This window comes from Kryptolebias marmoratus, linkage group LG19, assembly GCF_001649575.2.
Source record: "Kryptolebias marmoratus isolate JLee-2015 linkage group LG19, ASM164957v2, whole genome shotgun sequence".
Taxonomy (NCBI): Eukaryota; Metazoa; Chordata; class Actinopteri; order Cyprinodontiformes; family Rivulidae; genus Kryptolebias; species Kryptolebias marmoratus.
The window spans coordinates 21,163,552-21,175,350 of record NC_051448.1 but is presented as its reverse complement, the minus strand read 5'-3'; the positions used below and the strand labels follow the sequence as shown (position 1 = coordinate 21,175,350).

The following is an 11,799-nucleotide window of genomic DNA, read 5'->3' as shown; positions in this document are numbered from 1 at the left end:
AAAGTCATTGCCAAAGAGTCCTGGGAGCAGGATATGTTGGTGGTTGAGCCTCCTGAGCAGCCCTCTCTCCCAGATGGAATAATGGTGCCAACATGTGTTCTCTTACCATCTGACATGAATGTAAACAACTTCTCACTGGTGTTAAGGAACGAGTCAATGAAAACCAAAGCCATCTCTAAAGGCACCATTGTGGCATGTATTCATAAAGCCAACGTTGTGACTGAGTTGCCCAAAAGCAAAGAGTCAGGTCAAACGATAGATCCTGGATTGTTTGATTTTGGCGACTCTCCAATCCCAAGTGCCTGGAAGGAGAGGCTTGCTCATAAGCTATCAGAGAAAGCAGGAGTGTTCTCCCTTGAGGAATGGGATGTTGGACTGGCCAGAGGAGTCGAGCATACCATCCGCCTCAGTGACTCACGACCTTTTCGAGAGAGATCAAGACGTCTTGCCCCTGCAGATATTGATGACGTGCGAAGTCATCTGCAGAAACTGCTGGCAGCAGGAATAATAAAGGAGTCACGTAGTCCTTATGCTTCGCCCATCGTGGTGGCAAGAAAAAAGAATGGCTCCATCAGGATGTGTATTGATTACCGCACCCTGAATGCACGAACAATCCCTGATCAATATACAGTTCCTAGGATTGATGAAGCCTTGGATTGTATGACAGGAAGCCGCTGGTTTTCTGTATTGGATCTTCGAAATGGCTATTACCAGATTGGCATGGCTGAGCAAGACAAGGAGAAAACAGCCTTTATCTGCCCCCTAGGGTTCTTCCAGTTTGAGCGTATGCCCCAAGGCATAACAGGAGCCCCGGCTACCTTTCAACGGTTAATGGAAAAGGCTGTCGGAGACATGAACCTCCTGCAATGTTTAGTATACCTGGATGACCTAATAGTGTTCGGCCGGACACTAGAGGAACATGAGGAACGTCTCCTCAAAGTATTGGACCGACTACAAGAATATGGTCTGAAGGTGTCTATTAATAAATGTCAGTTCTGTCAACCTCAGGTCAAATATGTCGGCCACATTGTGTCTGCTTCAGGCATTTCTACTGATCCAGAAAAAATCAAAGCAGTCCTTAACTGGGAGCAGCCTACGGATCTTAAGAGTCTTCAGTCGTTTTTGGGTTTCTGTGGCTACTACAGACGATTCATTGCCAACTACTCGTCCATTGTGAGACCCCTGACAGACTTAACCAAAGGCTACCCTCCTGTTAAAAAAGGACAGAAAGCAGTTAACTCCAACTCGGTCTACCTCAAAAAATCTGAACCCTTTGGGGACCGGTGGACTTTGGCCTGTACTACTGCTTTTAAGAAAATAATACAGTGCCTTACAACTGCACCAGTCCTGGCATTTGCAGATCCAACTAAGCCCTACATATTGCATGTAGATGCCAGCTTTGATGGGCTAGGTGCTGTGCTCAACCAGGAACATCCAGAAGGCTTGCGTCCTGTAGCCTTTGCCAGTCGAAAGCTGCGAAACTCTGAGAGAAATTATCCGGTCCATCAACTCGAGTTCCTCGCACTTAAGTGGGCTGTGGTCGATAAGTTGCACGACTACTTGTACGGAGCCAAGTTCACTGTGAGAACCGACAACAACCCACTGACCTATGTCCTTACTACAGCCAAACTTAGTGCTGCAGGTCATAGATGGTTGGCTGCCCTGTTCACCTATGATTTTGGCATACAGTATCGACCAGGTCGGGAGAATATTGATGCCGACCTGCTTTCCAGAAATGCAAACTCTGAAGAGGAGGGGTGGATACCTCCCTCTGGAGTGAAAGCTCTGTGCAAAACTGTGAGTGTCACTGGGTTCTCTGGAAACACGCGGTGTGTGGATCAACTGGGTGTATCTCCATCTGCCATTCCTGATCTATACGTGTACCCCATCTCTCTTGGTGAGAACCCAGTACAACAGTTCAGCCTGACAGACCTACAAAATGAACAAGACTCAGACGAAGCTATTGGAAAGATTAAAAATGAGATAAAATCTGGAAATTGGCCCTGTAGCTTCCAGACTGAGCATCAGGAGGCCATGTTGCTACAGCGAGAGAAAGAAAAGTTGCAGATAAAGAATGGCCTGATGCACAGGAGGACTATAAGGCCTACCGGAAAGGAAGTGTTCCAGTTGGTGCTTCCTCCAACACATCGGCTGCAAGTATTAAAGCAGTTGCATGATGAGTTTGGGCACCTCGGTATTGAAAAAACAACCGAGTTGGTGCGGGATCGGTTTTATTGGCCGAAAATGGCACATGACATTGAGCATTATGTCAAGACTTGTGGTGTGTGTGTGGCTCACAAGACCTTGCCTCGCAAAACGAGTCCCCTACACCAGATAACAAGTCGAGGCCCATTAGACTTGGTCTGTATAGACTTCTTGTCTATCGAGCCAGATTCTCGTGGGGTGGCCAATGTTCTCGTTATTACCGATCATTTTACTCGGTATGCTCAGGCCATACCCACTAGCAACCAAAGAGCTACTACAGTTGCTAAAGTTCTGCTAGAAAAGTTCTTTGTGCACTATGGCTTACCACGCCGAATCCACTCTGACCAAGGGCGTGATTTTGAGAGTTCTCTGATAAAAGAGCTCCTTAATATGCTGGGGATAAAGAAATCAAGAACTACACCCTATCATCCCCAAGGGGATCCCCAGCCAGAGCGCTTTAATCGCACTCTCTTGTCTATGTTGGGCACTCTCGAGCCGAAGGACAAACAAAAATGGAGTCGGCATGTTGCCTCTATGGTTCATGCTTATAACTGTACTCGTAATGAGGCCACAGGATATTCACCATACTTCCTGATGTTTGGCCGGGAGGCTCGTCTGCCTGTGGATGTGTGTTTTGGTTTGTCTCAAGCTGGAGAAGAAGACATTACACATCATCAATATGTGGACAAACTGAGAAAAGAGCTACGTCATGCTTGCCATCTTGCGACAGAGGCTTCCAACAAGAATCATCAGAAAAACAAGAGAAGCTATGATGGCAGGGTACGAGCTCAGAACCTGGAGGAAGGAGATCGGGTTCTTATTCGAGCCTTGGGAATCTCTGGAAAACACAAGTTGAAGGGGAAGTGGAATCCGCAACCTTATGTGGTTGTTGGAAAGCTCCCTAACTTACCTGTGTATCGGGTAAAACCTGAAAGTGGACACGGGGTAGTAAAGACTCTGCACAGAGATCATCTGCTACCAATAGGGATTCTGGTGAGAATTCCAGACCTCACTGAAAGAAGTTGCCTGCCTCGGAGACCTTCAACCAGGTCCACTGATGTAGCTAAAGCCAAGTATGAGGTGCAGCATTCAGCAGAGGAAGCGAGGGATGAGGATTCTGAAGAGGATGAAGATGTCCCTCGGCAGTTCTGCAGAGGAGTTGTCCAGGATGCCTGGTTAGCACGTCCTCCAACTGTCCAGTTATTGTCCCTTGCTAATGACAGATCTGATGTCATCTCTGAAGGAGATCGTGGCGAACCAACTCTGTCATGCAATGAGGAGGAAGGGCTTGACCACGACACAGTTGTAAAGGAGGACACGGGAGATATACTTTCGTCAGAGGACCCTGTGGCGGACACAGGGCTGGAGGTGGGAGACGTCCCAACATCTAGTGTATCTAATGATGAAGTTAACTCTACCAGTGTTCCTGCTACCAAACGACTGGTTAAGCCTGTAATCCGTCTGAGTTACGACGAGCCTGGAAAGCCCACAGACAAGCCATTGGTCATTGTGCACAAGGGGGTGAGGATATACATAACCACAGATCCTGAGGAAGATCCTATTGTCTGTCATCCGCCCTGCAATGTCCCAGTTCATAGAGTAGCAAGCTGCAGTTTTGAGAGTTTGTTGCATACAGAACAGTCTGATGGGGACATCTAGACATTTAACCCGGGGAGGGTGTAACCTGTTGGGTTCCCAGCTAGGAGAGTTTCTCAACTCTTTTAACACTTAGAGAGTTGTCTGATGGGGACATCCAGGCATTTAGCCAGGGGAGGGTGTAACCCTCTGGGTTCCCAGAAATGTGTGTGTTATTGTTGTTTTAAAAATGACAAGGTTAACAAATTTAATGTATGCAAATTAATATCTTAAAGTAAGATATAATAATTTCCAAGACATATGATGGGAGAAAAATAACTTAAAAAGTTAGAAAGAGTAAAGTAAAAGACTGGTTAATATGTGTGGTTAAAATGTGGTGTGCTGTTTCTTTAAGAGAGAACAACATGGTGTAGTTTATGTGGGAAGTACACCTCAACACGAGGTGTGACAGACAAGGATGCTGTGTGTACATTTGCTATTGGATGATTGCTATTCTCCTGAAATCTGATTGGCTGGAGGGCGGGAGAACAGGAGAGCGAAAAAGGAAAGAGAAGGAGAAGGATTGAGGAGAGCGTGCGGTGAGGACGTCGAGGAGGGAACTCTCGGAGGATGCCGTCGGAGATCTGAGGAGGCTCGTCGCAGCTCGGACAGGAACACGATGTGACGGGATCGTTTTGAAAAGGTGGCGTGCCATATTTGGGGACCGTGTGACTCGAGGAGACTTGGCGGAGTGCCGCTGGGACCCCGGGTGAGTGGAATCAACATCAGGCCTGCAACGGGAGTTTTAATGACTATTTTGCCGGCATTTATTTGTTTTCTTTTGTTTGGTGGGCCCACCAATTAAACAATGCCAGTTATGGTATGGACTTTCTATTATAAGTAAGAACTGTTATGTGTTCTGGAAAGTTATAAATAAGTTACTTCTGAACTCTTGAGGTGTTTAATACAGAGGGAGAGTCCCTATTTATCAACCTGTAGGTTTGATAAGGTCTTGTGTACTTTTATTTGTTATTTGTGTTAATATTTGTAAAGGTAACAAAAAGACATTTGGGTCTAAATATGGTTCCCACAGTGATAACTGTGGTATAGTTTCATTTCTATTTCTTGAGTTAGTAAATAAATCCTTTATTCTTATAAAGTGTCCTTATTTCTGGGTCAGACATACTCAGTTTCACTAGCTGGACCATGGGGTGTTACAATTAGCTTTACGAACCCGAAGCGTTAAATCTAGCATAGATGACAGAAAGCGCTACATTACTTTTGTGATAAAAAACATTGGTTTGAATCTCAATTTTGAGGCTGTTCTGTCAATAGTTTTCAAAAAACAATACATATAGCAACTTCTGATCAATCCATATCAATTTCAGACCTAAACTAAGTAGTTCAAGCCCCACCGGTTAAACAACACCAACTTCCGGTTTAGACCCCGCCCACTCCGAGTACAGATACAGATACAGATAATTTAAATGGTTGAACAAATACAGATACGGATAGTGGTGTACTCGCTCATCCCTACTAACCACTAAGCCACTGTTGTGCCAGAAACGGAAAAGGATCCTCAGCATACTCCAACTGAGGTTTAAGTTTATGTCAAGTGGGATGTAAGTGCCAATTGCCTGAAGTCCTTTAACTTACTGGGGTTCCTCTTCTTTGGCACTGAGATGAAATAAGGTTTTCCATAAGCAAGGAACTTTCATCAGACGCAAACTCAAGATTAGGATGTGCTGGAGTGGCTCCCCAAGCTCTGCAGCACAAACTTTAAGCAGCTTATGACACACCTTGGCAGTGCCAGCTGTTTTTCTGGGGAGAAGTCTCCTCAGCTTCTCCTTTATACTACTAGAACAAATAGGGGAAAAGCAAAGAAAAAATCAAAAAGTATTCTGTCAGATCATTTTTACCTTCTGTTCAGACACTTTGGTTAAACTGTTTCAACTTCTGCCATCACAAAAGTCACATAATTATTATCCAACCTTTTGAAAAAAGTTAAAAATGAAAACTTTATATTTAATTATTTTTTTATAATATAAAAAATACTGATAAAATAATGTATAGTAACTGATAGAATTGTCAAGAAAAACTTGACAACTGAAATTCAGTCAATTTAAGGAATTAATTGTTGGATCGCTGTAATTAAGTAATTGTGTTTAATGCAAGAACAGTGACAGCATAAACAGATGATTATGGTGATGAGTGGGCGATGGGCTTAACAGAAAGAAGGCCCCAATATTAAATTCTACCTAAAGCCCCTTACAACCTTGAGCATGCCGTGTTCTACCCCCACCCACATCTGGCCCAGGTAATGATCATTGGTGTAGACCATGACTTTTCTGACTGTTATATCATCCAAAAAACTGGAGTTATGAAAGATATTGTTGGTGAAGGAACAATATTCCGAGAAAGATCTAAACTTCAAAATGTGCATACCTAAAAAGATTTTTTTTTAAATACACGTTTTGCAAATGTTACATCCTGGAAAAAGAAATCACTTTCTTTGCCCCATCTTTTTTTTGCAGTCCCTTTAAGTGTGTCACAGTAACAACAGAACGAGAATTTACCACCTATGTCAGGTAAAAGTAAAAAACAAGAGTATATGGATCATTTATACTCGTATAATGTCAGTATATTTACAGAAGACATTTTATCATCAGTACACTGAGGGTTTTGGCTATTTTCATAAAGAGATAAAAGAAAATAGGATAAAAGAAAATGAAGATATTACTTATTTCTAACATGTAAGCATATGAAATCATTATTCAAAACAACTTTAAATCTGTAAAGTCCCCTTGGAAAATTTTACCAGAAATGATCATTTTAAAAGCTGACCTGAACCAACTGTAGAAAAAAGCATAAACAAATGGATTCAGCATTGAATTGGACCATCCAAGCCACTTAAAAGCTTCAATAACAACAACTGGTATTGTATGATTTTTTATATGGAAAAACAATTTTAAAAAAAAGAAAGGAGTCCAACAAATGAGGAACACTCCCATCACTAAAGCCAGAGTTTTGCTGGCCTTTCCCTCCCGCTTACTGACAGCTGATCTTAACTTTGTGGTGTTCTGGATGCTGCGTGCCTGCTTCTTTGCTACCATCAAAACTTTTAAATAGATGGTTAAAATTACAGCAGCTGGAATGTAAAATCCAAAAACTGGTCCTATACTGGATTCTTTTGTAGTTTTGAAAATATCACATTTCCAACTGGAATTGTAATTTTTCATCCCACGAATTGTGATACCAATTCCAATCAGAGCAGCAGGAGTCCAGCTTAGTAAGATCATGGTCACAGAAACACGCACATTCATCTTAGTTGCATATGTTAGAGGCTTACATACAGCATAATATCTGTCAACAGAGATAAAGCACAGGTGTAAAATAGATGATACACACAGAAAGAAATCGAAAAGATCTCGAAGTACACAAAGTAAATAACTTAAATACCAGCATGAGCTTAAAGACAATATTGTGCTGAAAGGTAAAACTAATGCCCCAACAAGCAGGTCAGCTACAGCCAGAGAGAGAAGGAGGTAATTTGTTGGAGTGTGGAGCTGTTTGAAGTAGGCAATGGAGATGATTACAAGAAGATTTCCACAGATTATAAGAACAGACAAAGAGACAGCAACTGCATATAAAAAGTAGTAGGTCACGGTATGTTCCTGGATAATTGTTGATTCATTACAAAAAAGGTGGTCTTCAACAATATCATTAATCCTGTTGACAAAATTGTTTTGTTCCATGCATAAATCATCAGTACTTCAATAACTACATTTGCAATATATTTAGATCTTACACAAAATCTGACACAATCATTTCCAAGGTTCTGATAAAATAATTTTAGTTAAGGTTTTAGTGCAGTGCATTTTATTTTATGCCTGACAACAAGTGTGTGCAGATGGGTCCTTGGCCTCTGCAACCTCATAACAATGAGTCTGTTAGATTTATCAGCTCAAATGTTCATTAGTATATGTTTGTTGGTGTTTCCAGGGAATTTTGGTATCCAAGGTGAGATACTCCCTAGTGTCACTATAATGACTAATTTACAACCAAACTTTGACAATATTTTTGTGCTTTTTTTTTTTAAAGAACACGTCTAGATGTCAGCAGCAACTGCATATAAAAAGTAGTAGGTCACGGTATGTTCCTGGATACCTGTTGATTCATTACAGAAAAGATGGTCTTCAACAATATCATTAGTCCTGTTGACAAAATTGTTTTGTTCCATGCATAAATCATCAATACTTCAATAAATACATTTGCAATATATTAAATAAAATCTGACACAGTCATTTTCAAGTTTTTGTTAAAAGAATTTCAGTTAATGGTTTAGTGATGTATGCACATTTTATTTTATGCCTGACAATAAGTGTGTGCGGGCATGTCCATTGGCTCTGCACCTCACAACAAGTAATCTGCTAGATTTATTAGATCAAATGTTCATTAGTTTATTAGTGTTTCCATGGCTTTTTGGTATCAAAGGTGAGATATTCCCTGGTGTCAGTGTGAAGACTAATACGCTACCAAACACTAACAGGATTTTTGTGCTTTCGTTAAAGAACAAGTCTAGATGTTGTGTAAAAACGCAATAGGACCAGAATGAATCTGTGTATCATTCGTTCTTGCCTTTTTCAATTGACAATCAAAAATCAAATAATTAAAAACTGATTAGTTATTTTGTTTTTTATTAAAACACCAAAACTTAAAGAAAAAAAAAAACGCCTGGTTTTTCATTTTCACCTTTATGCTAAGATCGAAAACAAAATTGAAAAATGGGCAGCAGGACAGAATTTGATTTTAATATTTATTTGGTCGGGTTTAGGTGACCCGGAAGTGGCTCTATGTTGCAGTTAAGGTAATGTAGTGGCTACTATGTTGGCGCTTGAACCCCTGATCGAGGACTCGTTTAAGCGGTTTGATCCTCGAAACAATACGTACCTTCAAACCTTCAAAATGTGAAGAAAAAACCCCAGAAAGAGCTAATGAGAGAGAAGCACCAGTTCCTCCTGTTAGCATTTTGGTGTTTACCAAATAACGTTAGCTACGATAACGTATTATAATAAATGGTCAAATAACTAAAATTATTGTTCAGTCTTACTTGTGAAAGTTAATCCCTCCTGATGTAAAATCCAGTCATAGCTGCTCGCTCTGTGTTTACTCCTGTTGGCTCTTAGAGAGAGGAGAGATCTGTCCAACATGGCGGCGACGGCGGATGCGCTCCGTGTCGTAATGAGGCGTCTACATATTTATGTTTGTTCAATATCAATCAATCAGGACCAGATAATCCAGACGGACCCATCAGCCATGGAGACTTACGAATTGTTTTGAGGCTCAAACCGCTTAAACGAGTCCTCGATCAGTGGTTCTAGCGCTGCCATAGTAGCTACTACATTACCTGAACTGCCGCATAAAGTCACTTCCGGGTCACCCAAACCCGACCAAATAAATATTAAAATCAAATTCTGTCCTGCTGCCCATTTTTCGATTTCGTGTTTCCAATCTTAGCCTAAAAGTAAGGCATTTATTTGTTTTTGGTGTCATATTAAAAAACAAAAAAACAAAATAACCAGTTCGTTTTTCATTATTTCATTTTTGATAGTCAATTGAAAATGTAAAGAACGAATGATACACGGATTGTTAATAGATCATCCAAACTGTTTTCATTTTCGTCTTCAAGATTGCTCATTGTGTGACACAACTACAGAGAAAACTAAGAGGATACTGCTTTTTCATTTTTATGCCCCACCCATGCCAAAAGTGTTCCCTAAATCAATTCGAATTCGCAATTCCAAGCGGCGCAGGAGATTGACGTCAGTGGCAACTCTTCCCCTGCTGCCTCAGACCACCTAGTGTTACGCATCTTGTACGTTAGGGGGTGGTTTGCATTTCTTATGCTCCGGAGCCAGGTGAGAGTGCAAAGATAGTGTTTAAAAGCTCTACCTACAGACCAGCGTGCAACAACCAATGACTGGCATGCAATAGGGAATCACCCCCGCGTACGAGACCAAATGAACCGCACAAGACAGTGAAAGGCATTTATTTTTTTAATGAAAAAAAATCCCCAAAATCAAAATCTTATTTCAATGTAATGTATATGAAAAAGTTTTTATGGATCTCCTCTTTTTTTGTTTATTCTGTCAAAGTCAGTGAAGACAAGACTGTTCCTTCTTGGTTTTATTATACCAAAAGCAGCAATCCTTGAATTTCTCTCAGCACCTTCTTTGTGTACCACTAAGTATTAAACAAGTTTGTTAGCAACCAACCATGTGAGATGAGTCATTTCTACGATAAAAGTAACTTTCAGTGTTGTGAAAATCACTAAGTTTGATATCTGTTTATACTAATTACAAATAGAATCCAAAATCTATTCATAGTTCAAAACTTAGTTTATGTGATGAATGTTGATAATGAACATCTCTGAAGATATGTTATGTTCACTGTTTTGCTGTTATTGTCTTATTTTTTGCTAAACTACGCCGTCTAGTGGTCATTCTTGGTTAGTTATCAAAAAATCAGTAGAAGTAGTAAATGGGAAGTGTAACAGACTCAGGATCTGAGCCTGTTAAGGAGATTAAATGTTCCTGTAAAACACAGGGAAATGATGAGACAGACGATCGTTGCAGCTTCTCAATGCCTCAATTCTGCCATATTGGAGAGGCAAGGCCTCTGACCTTGCTAAACTGTCTCACAGAACCATGCGCCACCTTGTGACTTAGGGGTGTAATTACAACTCAACTGAAGTCATTCCCACGTTGACTTTCCTTGTACGTTTACTCTTCTAAACCAACACAAATATTTAATGTGATTACACATTAGTGTGTCACAGAAGCACAGCACAGTTGCAGCCACATGGCAGCTCCTCAGCTCTGCTTATGCTGTTGCCTTGCCTGCTAAAGCATCATCTGTCAGTATTATAAGTCAAATTAATCACATATGCGAGTTGTTACTGCAGACATTTTTATTTGGGGAGAAATTATGCTTTTTTATGTTTGAAGTAAGCTCTGTTTGTTGCTAAGCTAACTGATAGAATACCTGTCTGTATGAAAATGGTGTGTGTATTGATTTGACATTGTTATTGCAGCAATGATACTTCCATGTATTTCTTGTTTACCTTGTTACAGTTTCACAGAAATTTTATATCAGTAAACTCTACAAGATGTCATCCCTGAGTCTTTGGTTTTTCTGCATTCATACTGTTTAGCTGTTTGAATAGCTAGTGATGTTTGGCTGGCGAGACCTATACAGTATAAGTCATTCTGAATAATGTGCTCAAGCCTTGGACACTATCATTGTTTATGGAATTACAGTTCAGAAAACAAACAAACAAAAAAAGGTAATTGAGTGGTATGGAATTAAATAAGTGTCACTAGGGTTTAAATTATAATGCCACTGAAATTTTAATGTTGTATGTTTTCACTTACCATTTCAGTTTTTCAAAATAATTAATTGTCATTATTTCTATGTGTTTGAAATTTCATTTGTTAATTTCACATTAAGCTAAAAATTTACATCATTATTTCAAAGTGATCACAGTTTCACAGACATTAGCAAAGGATGCCAGTACAGTTGGAGCCAACACTCAGTCAATTCAGTTATGCTTTGTTAGTCACATGATGCTCCTGCGGTGCTCATTTTGCAGAAAAAACATTTCCGAGGCAGTACATATTGCATTCAATATGTTACAGCTTGATTTATAACACGGGTTTGTTGTCAACTTAGCAACTTTTATTCTGAAAAAAAAGCCACTTATTCTAAATCTAGGGTCTTTTTAAACAGCTTTTTCTTTTTTTAACAGTTGCTAAGTTGTCAACTAATAACATGAATAAAAGTGACCCAAACCTGTGTTATAAAGTGAGCTGTAAAATATTGTATATCCATCCATCCATCCATTCTCTTCCGCTTATCCGGGGTCGGGTCGCGGGGGCAGCAGCCTAAGCAGGGAGACCCAGACTTCCCTCTCCCCAGCCACTTGGGCCAGCTCCTCCGGGGGAATCCCAAGGCGTTCCC

At 40.5% G+C, this 11,799-nt stretch overlaps 1 protein-coding gene across 1 annotated transcript; it reads right to left on the bottom strand.

Moving 5' to 3' along the window:
• Positions 1–6,511: 6,511 nt before the first annotated feature.
• LOC108247828 (trace amine-associated receptor 1-like) lies at positions 6,512–7,756 on the bottom strand. Its single transcript, XM_017436195.3, has one exon. The coding sequence runs from the start codon at positions 7,533–7,535 to the stop codon at positions 6,555–6,557; it is 981 nt and encodes a 326-aa protein (XP_017291684.1). The 5' UTR covers positions 7,536–7,756; the 3' UTR covers positions 6,512–6,554.
• Between the last annotated feature and the right edge of the window lie 4,043 nt (positions 7,757–11,799).

What these genes read in the sequence shown, in the direction of transcription:
- LOC108247828 (XM_017436195.3), bottom strand. Translation starts at nt 7,535, where the DNA reads ATGGAACAAAACAATTTTGTCAACAGGATTAATGATATTGTTGAAGAC.